This window comes from Canis lupus, chromosome 14 (assembly GCF_048164855.1).
Source record: "Canis lupus baileyi chromosome 14, mCanLup2.hap1, whole genome shotgun sequence".
NCBI lineage: Eukaryota > Metazoa > Chordata > Mammalia > Carnivora > Canidae > Canis > Canis lupus.
Window position 1 is genome coordinate 50,733,684 of NC_132851.1, and position 14,468 is coordinate 50,748,151.

Below are 14,468 nucleotides of genomic sequence, written 5' to 3' on the forward strand. Positions count from 1 at the left end.
CCTGAGAGCATGACCTGAACTGAACTCAAGAGTTGGATGCTTAACTGACCCATTTCTTTGTACTTATAAAATGTGGTTGTTAGCAAGTTTTAATTATATAAAACTTAAAATGACGTAAAAATACGTATTTGTCTAAGTTTCTATATTTGTTTCTGTTTCCTCTTGATCTCCTAAGACTACTCTCCTTTGGTTCCCTTTCTGTTTCCTTCTTTCCTCTCAAATGAGAGTCAACTACATAGAGATTCCTCATCTGCCAATGAGCAAACCAAACTTTACAATACTATAGGAATGAACTTAATGAAATGCAAACCTTTTTACATATACTGGATTTAAGTGCGAAATTCTTCAACAGGGCATACCAGACTCCTGCCCTCTCAGGTCACACGGCTCCTGCCTTCCCACTCCTTCCTCAGCTCTCATATACCCTAGAAACCCAAACTCCTTTCTTCCAGATCTCTGCTGTACCTCTGCCAGGTATATACTTTCTTCCTCTTAATAATTAAGAAACAAAGCTTCAACCATATTATTTGTTTGCTCCCTATTTGATCCAGGTCTGGATCAGAGAAATGAAGTCCAAACTAGCAAAGAACTAAAGTTCAGATATAGCCACAACAAAAGACCTAATTACTTGTGACTATCAATTTAGGAACAAAGGTTTTAAAACCCAGAGGCATCCAGGTGGCTCAGTCAGTTAAAGCATCTGACTCTTAATTTTGGCTCAGGTCACCATCTCAGTGTCTTGAAATTGAGCCCCGCATCAGGCTCCACACTTAGCAGAGTTGGCTTGAGATTATCTCTCTCTCCTTCCTGCTTGTGTGCACACACATTCTCTCTCAACTAAGTCAATCTTAAAAAAAAAAAAAAAAAGTTATAAAGAGATTAAAATTTTTCCCTTGGGGTACCTGGCTGGCTCAATTGGTACAGCATGCAACTCTTAATCTTGGGGTGGTGAGATCAAGCCCCATGTTAGGGATAGAGTTTACTTAAAGAAAAATTTTTTCCCCTTTAAAATACAAATTTTGAAGAAGGATTTGAAGGACAAAACTCACCGAAAATGTTGGATGTTTGGCACTATACATGCATGAGGGACTCTGACAATCTTAGGGATCCCTGTAGTGCCTGATGTATGGAGAACATATGCCAAGCAATTCTTTTGCCTCACATCCATACGCTCTTCTGTCTTTTCTGCATTGCTGTTCTCAGAATTTGTGCTGTTTGCCATTTTCTCTTTTTCATAATTCTGTTTTCTGTCATTTAGCATCAAGCTCGCTTCAGCATTTTTCCAGTGAAGTCTGAAGAGTACTAGGTCATTATATTCCTTAGGTGTATCATAATTCAATAATGTTTCATAGGAAGATTTGAATTTCTGTTACACAGGGAACAAAGTTCACGATATTAATATGTAAAAACTTTTTTTTTTTACACAGAAGTAATACAAAATATTCATTTACTTCTTCAATATGGTTTTGAGTACTTCTATATAACTAGAGATTAAAAAAATAAATCAGAGGGACGCCTGGATGGCTCAGCAGTTGAGCGTCTGCCTTCAGCTAGGGCAGGATCCTAGGTCTGAGGATTGAGTTGAGTCCGGCACCAGGCTCCCTGCAAGGGGCCTGCTTCTCCCTCTGTCTATGTTTCTGCCTCCTCTGTGTATCTCTCATGAATAAATAAAATATTTTAAAAATAAATAAATAAATTAGAAACTTGCAAGAATACAGTGCTATCCTTACTTTCAAGGTCACCTTCAAAATAAAAAAAAGACACAAAAACAACTGCAGGGCAATGTGATAATTGTGACAGTGAATATGTTTCAAACGTCAATGGGAACAGAGAAGACTGAATTTACCTCTGCCTGGAAGGTCTGAGATTGCTACATCACATGTAATATTTGCATTTTAAGTAGCTTTTGTCCAAATAAAGGAGTGCTTTATTAGGCAAATAGCTAATGCAGAGTATATGATAGTGAGAAAGCCAGTGTTAATGGAGAATGTTAGGCATTCCAATAAGTTGAAGAACTGGGGGAGAGGGAGAAAGTAAGTAGTGTTGTTAATAGGAGAGGAGACACTATCCTTAATAACTCTGTATACTCCATACTAAGGGGTATAGGGCAGCCCGGGTGGCTCAGCAGTTTAGTGCCGCCTTCAGCGCAGGGCCTGATCCTGGAGACCCGGAATCGAGTCCCACGTCGGACTCCCTGCATGAAGCTTGCTTCTCCCTCTGCCTGTGTCTCTGCCTCTTTCTCTCTCTCTCTCATATGAATAAATAAATAAAATCTTAAAAAAAAATACTAAGGGGTTTACAACTTAACCTAAACAATAAGATCCAGTTGAAGGTGGCAATAGCATAGGTAGACTTTACTCCATCAAGGATAGACTGATAAGACTTTTGATAAGTGAGGGTCTTCTAACGAACCTTTTGCAACAAGTGAGATAGGCTATGTAGGCCCGAACTAGTCTGCTGCAACAAAGAGTGGACAAAAAGAGCCTAAGAGCAAGAATCAATAGGGCTGCAGAACTTTCTGGATACAGAGTGAGCCTAAGAAGATTGCTGAGTTTCTGGCTCAGTTATTTGGTAGATGGAAACAAATTAATACAGATTTACTTTAGATAAAAAGATGCTAAATTCAATTTTTACATGCTTACAAGTAGGTTCCCTTGAATATACCTTTTCAGGTTGATAAAGAAATTTAATGAAACATTACATTTCAAATTACTATAAGTGAGATGAATAAGAGAAAAATAAGAGGAGAGAAATGAGAAAAAGGTCACAACACAGGAGCCTATATTGTTTTTGTTCGTTATGTGTATATTAAGGGTCCGGTATGGTATCTTATAATATTAAAAAAAAAAAAATGGAGGACCTATATAATATATATTTTTAAGACTTAGTTCAAAACCATCTTTTCCTATTAAAATTTTCTCATCTCGGGCAGCCCCAGTGGCACAGCGGTTTGGCGTCGCCTGCGGCCTGGGGTGTGATCCTGGAAACCCAGGATCGAGTCCCATATCGGGCTCCCTGCATGGAGCCTGCTTCTCCCTCTGTCTGTGTCTCTGCCTCTCTCTCTCTCTCTATGAATAAATTAAAAAAAATGTTTTCTCATCTCTACTATGTTACATTTACTTCCCTTAGCACAATATCACACTATGTAGAATTTACAGATTCAGGATTATGGTCTTTTTCTAACCACAGCTGACCCTTGAACAACACAAGGGTTATTAGAGGCACCAACCCTAATATCCATGAATAACTCTTGATGCCCCCAAAACTTTACTAATAGCATACAGCTGACCAGAAACCTTACTGAGGACATAAAGTCAATTAATCTATACTTTGAATATTACAAGTATTATATTCTATATTCATATTTTAACATAAGCTAGACAAATAAAATGTTAAAAAAAACTGTAAGGAAGATTCCCTAACCTGGGAAGTGAAAGAGATATCCAAGTTCAGAAAGCACAAAGAGTTCTAATCAAGGTAAACCCACGGAGGTCTACACCATAACATACTGAAATGTAAATGTTTGCAGCAGCTAAACAACATGCTAGTGAACAACCAATGGGTCAACAAAGATATCAAAGAAGAAATAAAAATAAAAAAATACATGGAGACAAATGAAAACAACAGTCTAAAACCTTTAAGATGCACCAAAATCAGTTCTGAGAGAATTTATAGTGATGCTGGATTACCTCAAGAAACAAGAAAAAAATCAAACAATCTAATCTTACACCTAAAGGAACTAGAAAAGGAACAAAGCAAGCCCAAGGTTAACGGAAGGAAATAAAGATCAAAACAGAAACAAATGAAACAGACTAAAAAGATCCATGAATAGAAAAGATCCATGAAACCAAGAGACAGTTTTTGAAAAGACAAAAGTGATAAATCTTTAGCCAGACTCACAAAAACAAAAACCTGAATAAACACTAAATGCAAAAAAATTTTTTTTAAAGACCCTACAAAAAAAACTGCTGGACAACATAACATCCCTGATGAACATGGATACAAAAATCCTCAAGATACTAGCAAATCTAATTCAACAATACATTAAAAGGATCATTCACCATAATCAAATGTGATTTATTCCAAGGACACAAGAATGGTCCAATATTCACAAATCAATGTAATAAACCACATTAACAAACTGGATAAAAATCACATCCTTTTGAGATGCCTGGGTGGCTCAGCAGTTAAGCGCCTACCTTCAGCTCAGGGCGTGATCCTGGAGCCCCGGGATTGAATCCCACATCAGGCTTCCTGCATGGAGCCTGCTTCTCCCTCTGTCTATGTCTCTGCCTCTCTCTTTCTGTGTCTCTCATGAATAAATTTTAAAAAAAAATTTATTTGCATCCTCTCAATAGATGCAGAAAAAGCATTTGACAAAATTCAACATCGTTCATGATAAAAACTCCCAGGGACACCTGGGTGGCTCAGCAGTTGAGCATCCTGTCTTTGGCTCAGGGCATGATTCCTGTGGTCCTGGGATCGAGTCCTCCATTGGGCTCCCTGCAGGGAGCCTGCTTCTCCCTCTGCCTCTGCCTCTGTCTCTCTCATGAATAAATAAATAAAATCTTTAAAACAAACCAAAAAAAACCTCCCAAAGAGAGGGAACATGCCTCAACATAATAAAGGCCATACTCAATGGTGAAAAATAGATTTTCCTCCAAGATCAGGAACAAGACAAGGATACCCACTCACTTTTATTTAACATGGTATTGAAAGTCCTAGCCACAGCAATAAGAGGGGAAAGAAAAAAGACATCTAAACTGGTAAGAAAAAAATTAAATTGTTACTATTTACAGATGACATGATACTAATAGAAAACCCTAAAGACTTCATCAAAAAACTAAGTAATAAATGAATTCAGTAAAGTTGCAGAATACAAAATTAACATACAGAAACTTGTTGCATACCTATATACTAACAAGGAAGTAGCAGAATAAAGAAATAATCCCATTTACAATTATATCAATAATAAAATACCTATTAATAAATTTAAGGTGGTAAAAACTGTAGTAAAAAACTGTAAGACACTGATGAAAGAAAGTGAAGATAACATAAACGAAAAGTATTTCATGGTCAATGATTGGAAGAATATTGTTAAAACATCCATATCATGCAAAGAAATCTACAGATTCAAAGCAATCTCTTTGCACTGATTGCAATGATTTAAAATACCATTTTTTTTCTGATCTAGAACAAAGAATCCTAAAATTTGTATAGAACCATAAAAGACCCCAAATAGCTAAAGCAATCTTAGGAAAGAAGAAAGCCAGAGGTATCGCAATGCCAGTTTCAAAATATACTACAAAGCTTTAGTAATCAAACAGTATGGTATTTGCACAAAAACAGACAACAGATCAACAGAACAGAGTCCAGAAAGAAACACATGCTTACATGGTCAATTAATATACAACACAAGAGGCAAGAATATGCAATTAGGAAAAGAGTCTCTTCAATAAATAGTGCTGGGAAAACTGGACAGTTAAATTCAAAAGAATAAAACTGGGCCACTCTCTAACACCACACACAAATATAAACCCAATGTGGACTAAAGACCTAAATGTGAGATCTGACACCATTAAACTCTTAGAAAAAAACACAGAACATCATCACCTTGACATCATCCTAGCACATTTTGCTAGATACATCTCCTCAAGCAAGAAAAACAAAAGCAAATTACTGGGACACCAGCAAAATAAAAAAGACTTTGCACAGAGAAGTAAACCATCAACAAAACAAAAGGGCAACCTACTAAATGGGAGAAGATGATATATCTGATAAGGGGTTAATATCCAAAATATATGAAGAACTTATCCAATTCAACACACACAAAAATAAACAAAAACCAAAACGAATAATCCAATTAAAATATAGGCAGAGGAACTGAATAGACATTTCTAAAGCTGACTTACAAATGGTGAACAGACATGTGAAAGATGCTCAACATCAGTAATCATCAGGGAAATGCAAATCAAAACCACAATGAGCTATCACTTCATATCTGTCAGAATGTCTAGAATTAAAAAGACAAGAAATAGAGAGATGCCTGGGTGGCTCAGCAGTTGAGCATCTGTCTTTTGTTCAGGGAGTGATTCCGGGGTCCAGGATCAAGTCCCGCATTGGGCTCCTTGCAGGGAGCCTGCTTCTCCTTCTGCTTCTCTCTGTGTCTCTCATGAATAAATAAATAAAATCTTTTTAAAAAAAATTTTTTTAAAGATATAGGCATTGGTGAGGATGTAGAGGAAAAAAGGAACCCCCTCACACAATGTTGGTAAAAATGTAAACTGGTGCAGTCACTGTGGCAAACGGTATGGAGGTTCCTCAAAAATGCCATAGGATCCAGTGATTCTACTACTGGGTATTTATTTTATTTTATTTTATTTTTAAAATATTTTATTTATTCATGAGAGACACAGAGAGAGAGAAAGGCAGAGACACAGGCAGAGGGAGAAGCAGGCTCCATGCAGGGAGCCTGACGCGGGACTCGATCCCGGGTCTCCAGGATCAGGCCCTGGGCTGAAGGAGGCACTAAACTGCTGAGCCACCCGGGCTGCCCACTACTGGGTATTTAACCAAAGAAAATGAAAACAATAATTCAAGAAGATATACGCATTCCTGTTTATTGCAGCACTATTTACAGTACACAAGATATGGAAGCAACCTGGTCCAATAAATAAATGGATAAAGATGCTGTGATGTACGTACGTACATACACACAAACACCCTTCAACTGAAAGATAAACGTAGCACATAAATTTAAACACACTTACATTAATTTGCTGTTTTTCAACAAGAATATAACTTAGATTACATTTTTTCATGAAATGAGTTGATAATGCTGGTGGTGAATCTGGATCAATAGGAGCATAAGCAGCAGGGACTTGGAGAATTCTAAAGAAACAGTACAGAGTCAGCAAAGAAGATCTGTTGAAAATGATCTTTAAGTATTTCTATTTCTCTATGCGCTTTACTACTGAATCAGAAATGCCAAATGTTTTTGATGACCCCATCTTTATAGTTATTTTTATTTTGTCTTTTAAGACAGAATACCTATCATTAAATTTCTATCACTTAACTTACAGAAATCCAAGATTTTTTTAAAGCTAATGTATTACAGTAGAATATACTTGGTTAATGCTACTACTAAAATACCAAACAGGTAGCAGAGTCATTTCTTCATCTAACTAGGATAACATAAGCTAAATACCCACATATAACTTACTAGTATGCAGATTAATACAATCTGTATACTAAAAGACATCTCGACAAAACCAGGATACCTTAAGGGGGAGGGGACAACTTTAAAATTCATTTTTAAGTGGCAATAAGATGCAAAATCAGTTAGCTGTTTTAACTAAAAGTACTTTGAGGTAGGGAGACCTGGCTGGCTCAGTTGGTAGAGTATATGACTCTTGATCTTGTGGTTGTGGATTCAAGCCCCACTTTGGGTGTATAGATTATCTCAAAATAAAATCTAAAAAAAACAAGTTCTTTGAAGACAACAGATTTTTGTAGTAATTCTCAATAAAATTTTGTCAATGATTGGATAAAAGGGAAACTAACTTTTTTTTTTTTGCTTTACATTTATACAACTAACCTACTAACACACATCCTATGGGATGAATATCAACTTCTAATTCTTTAGCAGCCTTGATTTCTTGCAGAACCCTACGACGTAAGTCATGATATAAGGATAATATTCTAGAACAGCTTAATAATGAACATTTTGCAAATGACTGTTTGAATTAGCGTCTTCTGCAGTTCACTGCTCAATTTTTATGAACCATCACCCAAAACGCTCATTCATTCATTCATTCACTTACTGAATACTTGAGTACCTAAAACTTCTGTCTCAGGAGGAAAAAAAAGTCACATTATTTCTGAAATAATTGTTTTCATTGATATAAGAACAGAATTTATGACTGTTTTCTTTTGGTAGACAAATGAAACCCATGTATTTTGGAGATATTTAAATATTCTATTAGTAAAAGCTTCTTGGCTCTCCTATGTAAGTTCAGATTAATTAACTTAAAATGATTAAAAATAATCTTGGGGAAATATGAACTCATTTAGCCTAAAATTGAACAAGCAATACATAAAGATACAATAGTAAAAATAACAGTAAGTTACAACATATTCTATATATTAAAGAATTATATTAGGCTAGAAAACAATTTAATATTAAAAGAATTACCCTAAAATCCAAGAGGGTAAGTTTATTCCGGGATGGCAGTAGAGACCAACTTCCTGAATTTCTTGAAAGTCACAGTGTAGGAGTAGAAAATTTGATAATTCTGAAGCAGCATTCACCACAGTCTTATAGGTGTAATAAACTGGAGGCTGGTTGTTACACTCATCAAAACATACAGCTATTTTATCTGAATAAATGGAGGCAGCCTGATGCACCAATTCCTGAAGAGTCATTTCACTGAAGTTTCTCTAAACATCATTGGTAGCAGAGAACTCTACCTATATACAAAAATATGGGGACAGGGAGTTTTAGGGAACCTGGTAGGGTGAGAAAGGGAGAAAGAAAATTCTATACAAATCATTCCTCACAAAAACAACTATATCAAAAACAATCTCTGAACCTAGGAATTGTCTATGGTGAGAACAAGGAGGATGAAAATTAATCTGATACCATTGACCTAACACTGGGTCAAAGCTGGAAGAAAATTTGGGGAAAGAGCAGTATGAACAAAACATGAGGAGACTGAAACAGGTAAAAATGTGGTCTCTCTCAACCGTCCACAATGTGAAAAAAAATACAAAAAATTAACCAATAAAACTAAATTTAAAGCACTATATGCTTAATTTTTTCATCTTTCTTTCATTATTGTCCCAGATTAAGATAAGTGGTTAAAATCCTGCACAATATCTTTGCAAAGACTAATGCGAATAAACTGTGCTTTTAGGAAATGAACTTAGGGAAGATTAAATAAACCTTAGGTAGAAAAAGGGAAAAACTATCTAAATCCATCCAATTTTAACCCAATAATATGAACTATATTATTTATTATGACACTTCAGGTCACATCAAGTCACATTTATAATTCTTGAGGAACTTATTTTTAAAATGCCAATAAATTGGGCAGCCCTGGTGGCTCAACAGGTTAGCGCCGCCTTCAGCCCAGGGCGTGATCCTGGAGTCCCCGGACAGAGTCCCTTGTTGGGCTTCCTGCATGGAGCCTGCTTCTCCCTCTGCCTGTGTCTCTGCCTCTCTCTCTCTCTAATGAATAAATGAATAAAATCTTAAAAAAAAGTAAAAATAAGATGCCAGTAAATTCATTTAAACTATAGTTTTACAACTCCAGAGAGCACTGTATCAATGCAATATTCTCTGAACTTCTCAAAAATATAAAAGATTTTAAACAGTATTTCATCAAAAAAAAAAAAAAACCAACAAAACCCAAAAAACTTTAGGGATCATTGTTTTAGAAGAAATAACAGCTAGTATTTCCTTGAGAATAAAGGTGATTTTTTTCCTTCTGTGAACTCTTTTCCAGATTTCAAGTAACCTATTTTAAGTTTTATTTGTTCATACGTATTTGAGCTGATTTCATGTATTCAAAATTAAATCTTACAGATGAAAGTTAATTTATATGAATTAGAAAAAATATTCCTAAAGAGCAAAATGAACCAACTATTGAGACTCATAGGTTTGAAAATGTTAGGATTTCTAAATATAAAGTTTAAAAATATAACTTTAATACAGTATTTTTAGTAAGCATTTCCACATTCTTTTATGATGTACAAGATTAAAATTTTAAACTTTTCCTCCTACACATAAATGATCATTATATAAAGAAGACGGTCCATAGCACACATTAATTATGCCAAACGAGTTTATCAGAGGAGGTATAGTCAGTGCAGAAGGAGATCTTCTGCTATTCTTTCTATGACAATAGATTGTTTACACTATAGTAAGGCATTTTCACAAAAATGTTAGTGTAGGTGTCCCCAAAAATGCATTTTTTTTCAAAAATGCATTTTTTAATGCAAAAAACAATTACAGCAGTTAGTTTTTCACAAGGACATTCTGTTTACTATATTCCAAAATACCTGACATCAAAAGGGCAAGATTATAAGGTGAACTTAAATGACATTTTTATAACAAATTGCAACACTCACTACATATGTTCATGTTTTTCTACTTTTAACTACCAGTTTCCGAGCAGTTGCTACAGAGACTTAAGGCAAGATCTATTGTGTAAGGTTTTTATTTTTTATTTTTTATTTTTTAAAGATTTTGTTTATTTATTCATGAGAGACACAGAGAGAGAGAGGCAGAGACACAGGGGGAGAAGCAGGCTCCATGCAGGGAGCCCGACATGGGTGGGGCTCCATCCCAGGTCTCCAGGATCACGGCCTGGGTCAAAGGCAGCGCCAAACCGCTGAGCCAGCGGGGTTGCCCGGGTTTTTATTTTCCTTAACAATCACAAATCCATCCTCTCCAATAAATACTATATTAAAAAAAAACAAAAAAAAAACAAAAAAACCAAGACCTTGGTCACCCAATAAGTATCTTCTGAGACCTCATAAAGAGGGGGGGAAGCAAAACAGGAAAAAAAAAAAAAAAAAAGAAAAACTGGCAAGCTGATTTTATACGTAATGGAATCATTAAGTTAAAAATAGTCAAAAATAAAAATAAAAAATAAAGATACTCGCTACTTCATTTACAGCAGCAGGGGCCATGTATTTAGTCCTCAAAGCGCTTACAAGTGTCAACAAATTCTAGGGCTGGGGGGCGGGGCCCTCTCCCTAGGTTACCAGTTAAAGACAGTTAGATAACCTAGACACTTTATTTTGCCGTATCCACGGGCTTAATTTACATCATACAACTTCATTTAATAACAATGCCCTTGGGACACCTGGGTGGCTCAGCGGTTTGGCGCCTGCCTTTGGCCCAGGGCGTGATCCTGGGGTTCCGGGGTCGAGGCCCGCATCGGGCTCCCCGCATGGAGCCTCCTCCTCCTCTGCCTGTGTCTCTGCCGCTCTGTGTGTAGGTCTCTCATGAATGAATAAATAAAATAACAATGCACCTTAGAGCTCCCCCCAAACACGTTTTCATTTGCGCTTCCAAACCACAGCAGGCTGGTCTCTCAGAATGAAGGGGCAGAGGGTCCGAGGCTGAGGAGCTCTGAAGAAATCACACACGTCAGGTTAGTCTTGGCTCGACACCACCTGCCGGAGGCCACTGACCTACCTCGGAGGCGAGGCGGTGGCGGTGGCCCCGAGGCCTCACCCTCCTTCACCTCCCTCACACAGGCCGCCGCGGGATACCGCCTCCCGCGAGACTCACTCGGAAGGCGTGAGGGTCGCGGCAGAAGCCTGAGCCCGTCTGGACCGTCCAGCAGCCCGACCCCGGGATCTCTCCACACACACACACACACACACACACACGTGAGAGACGCAGCCGCTCTCCCGGGGGGGTGGGGGGAAGCGTGCCCACCGCGCGGGCCGCCGGGACGTAAGAGGCGCGCTCTTGCGTAGTGTTTGCGTCGCCGCGGTGACGTCAGCTCGCGCGATCGGCGGCAGCCACTGTGCCCCGCCCCCTCCCGAGGGGACCGAGCGGGCCTGCGAGGAGAGCAGGTCGTGTTTTCGCTCCAGGCACCTGTTGGGGTCACGCTGGGCTCGTGACAGCGTTTGCAAAGACTGTGGAGCTGCCCAGCTTGGTGTCGCGCCCTTTCATACTTGCCAAGATACTTATATTCAGAGCCGCAGTCTCTCCTTGTCCGCGAAGTGGAGAGAAAGACACTGTCTAGGATTGTGAAGGAAGAGGAAATAGTGAACTACCACAGTAGGTGGATTTTTTTAAAAAGCTTTTTTTTTTTTTTTTAAGATTTATTTATTTATTCATGATAGAGAGAGAAAGAGAGAGAGAGAGAGAGAGAGGCAGAGACCACAGGCAGCGGGAGGAGCAGGCTCCATGCAGGGAGCCTGACGCGGGACTCGATCCCGAGGCTCCAGGGTCACGCCCTGGGCTGAAGGCAGCGCTAAACCGTTGAGCCACCCACGGATCCCCAATAGTGTTATTTTAAAGGTACTCTGCAACAGCACAGAGGAAATGATCAGTTTTTTATTTTTTTGCTGAAGAACTGAGGAAACAGCCCAGTATTGACACCTCTATATGAAAAGTCATGGGACATCCTCCTGTCCTTAGGTATCAGTGGCAAGAAACCAGCATTAATCCAAGCAAAGAGATAGCTACATGGCAGTTTCACCCGGTTGTACCACAGGCTACTTAAACTATCGTCTTTTTTCTGGAGGCCTGGGTTCCCCAAACATGTTTCTGTATTTGAGAATGACACTATCATCCACCTTGCTGGTAGAGAAACCTAGATGCCACCCCCCCCACACACACTTTTTCTTTACCCTCCTCTAGCCAACTAGACCCTAGGTCTCCAGTCCCCAATCTCAAAGTCTAGCTGATTACATCAAAATCACCCGTGGTGATGTTAATCTGATTCCTGTCTCCACAGGTTCTGAACTAGTTTTCTACTGAGGGGCCTACAATCTGCATTTTAAAAATGTTCTTGGGGATCCCTGGGTGGCGCAGCGGTTTAGCGCCTGCCTTTGGCCCAGGGCGCGATCCTGGAGACCCGGGATCGAATCCCACGTCGGGCTCCTGGTGCATGGAGCCTGCTTCTCCTTCTGCCTGTGTCTCTGCCTCTCTCTCTCTCTCTCTCTGTGACTATCATAAATAAATAAAAATTAAAAAATTTAATAAATAAATAAATAAATAAAAAATAAAAATGTTCTTGGGGCACCTGGGTGGCTCAGTCAGGTAAGTGTCTGCCTTTGACTAAGGTCATAAACTCAGGTGTCTGGATTGAATCCCTGAGTCCAGCTCCCTGCTCCGTGGGGAGTCTGCTTCTCCCACTGCCTCTCCTCCCTACTCATGCATGAGCCTCTGTCTCTCAAATAAAAATTTTTATTTTTTTATTTTATTTTTTTAATATTTATTTATTTATTCATGAGACACAGCGGGGGGGGGGGGGGAGAGAGAGAGAGAGGCAGAGACACAGGCAGAGGGAGAAGCAGGCCCCATGCAGGGAGCCCGACATGGGACTCGATCCCGGGTCTCCAGGATCAGGCCCCAGGCTGAAGGCTGCACCGAACCGCTGAGCCACCTGGGCTGCCCATAAAAATCTTTTAAAAAAATGCTCTTGTCTTCATTTCCACAACTACGACCCTTAGTTCAAGTCCTCTTGGTCAACTTTTCCCTAAAGCTTATCCAGTCTCCCTCAGCTTCAACTCTAAATTGCTGCCAGAGTGAAGGTTTTTTTTTTTTTTTTAAGATTTTATTTAGTTATTAATGAGAGAGAGAGAGAGGCAGAGACACAGGCAGAGGGAGAAGCAGGCTCCATGCAGGGAGCCCGATGTGGGACTCGACCCCACGTCTCCAGGATCATACCCTGGGCTGAAGGCGGCGCTAAACCGCTGAGCCACCACCCAGGGATCCCCAAGACACCATTTTTAACTCATAATCCAGAGTGATCATTCTAAAACATACACCAGATTAATCATAGCATTCTCCGGCTTACGATCTCCTCATTGCCTACATGACATTCAGACTTTTTACCAAGGTAGACAAGATGCTTCATTATCTTTAGAACCCTCTGTCACAGTGGACCACTGCTTCCCTACCCTTCACATTCGTCATACCTTGTCCTGGAAGCTACAGCTATGAGGAGACCCTAGTAAAACTTCTGAGCATACCAAACCTTTATCAAATTTCGACACCTGTGTTCCGGCTGGATCTCAGGCCGAATTACCTTTTCTTCTTCCCATGTCTGCTTGATGAACATTTACCCCCCCTTACGAAAACACAGCTTAAATATCACCTCCTTGAAGCCTTTGTTCAAGCCTTGTAATAGAATTTACCCATCCTCTTCCACCGTCCCATGAACCTAGCATACTATTGGGAGGGACACTCTGCCATGGCCCTTAATGTCTTTGTGAATTCTTGCTAGGTATACCCAAAACAAGAGGTTTTGATTGGTCTTTATTCAGGTCATTTCTCAGGGTTTTGGGGGGTGACAGATCTTCAGAGCTGAGTTAATGTCTTTCCCTAGGAGCAGGCTTGCTTCCATTTACTTTAAAAGGAAATCCCCCCAACTCAGTATTCCTTTCCTGTAACACAACCCACTGCATGGGCAGACATCCATTTCTGCCTGACTCCCCGTCTCCTCAATGAGACTTGGGGAGCATGGGAAACTTGACAAATGAAGCTCTGGCCACTGCTTTTGTCATGAGTAGTAGATTTCTCTTTGATCCAGAATGTGTCTATTACCATGGAACAGTAACAGATTAGCATATTAGCTTTTCAGTAGGCTACAAACGTAGGTCATTCCCCCATGGTGACTTATACTTCTCATAGAACCTGACAACAGCGGCATGATTTCTAAGTTTTACTTCTTATACTAATTAGTTAAGTACTTTGAAAGCAGAGTTGCACATCTTAT

At 39.3% G+C, this 14,468-nt stretch overlaps 2 protein-coding genes across 22 annotated transcripts in view; one reads left to right on the plus strand and one right to left on the minus strand.

Moving 5' to 3' along the window:
* AASDH (aminoadipate-semialdehyde dehydrogenase) overlaps nucleotides 1-11,461 on the minus strand; it is a 39,243-nt gene extending 27,782 nt beyond the window's left edge. Inside the window, exons 1-5 of one of the 5 annotated variants that reach the window (XM_072775157.1) lie at nucleotides 11,303-11,419; nucleotides 11,043-11,140; nucleotides 8,195-8,469; nucleotides 6,771-6,891; nucleotides 1,050-1,366 (exon numbers count right to left, since the gene is read on the minus strand). In XM_072775157.1, coding sequence (XP_072631258.1) covers nucleotides 1,050-1,366; nucleotides 6,771-6,891; nucleotides 8,195-8,424 — 668 coding nt within the window. In that variant the 5' untranslated portion in view covers nucleotides 8,425-8,469; nucleotides 11,043-11,140; nucleotides 11,303-11,419. Of the gene's footprint in view, nucleotides 1-1,049; nucleotides 1,367-6,770; nucleotides 6,892-8,194; nucleotides 8,470-11,042; nucleotides 11,141-11,202 lie in introns of all 5 variants that reach the window. The other 4 variants (XM_072775158.1, XM_072775159.1, XM_072775156.1 and 1 more) reach the window with 4 other exon arrangements.
* The window catches only part of LOC140604105 (bifunctional phosphoribosylaminoimidazole carboxylase/phosphoribosylaminoimidazole succinocarboxamide synthetase), a 386,988-nt gene that overhangs the window by 304,809 nt on the left and 67,711 nt on the right, over nucleotides 1-14,468 (plus strand). The window contains exon 1 of one of the 17 annotated variants that reach the window (XM_072775150.1): nucleotides 11,578-11,800. The exons of 15 other annotated variants lie outside the window; for them this stretch is intronic. The gene's annotated coding sequence lies outside the window, so the exon portion shown is untranslated. Of the gene's footprint in view, nucleotides 1-11,577; nucleotides 11,801-14,468 lie in introns of those variants that run through there. One more of the 17 variants, XM_072775151.1, reaches the window with a different exon arrangement.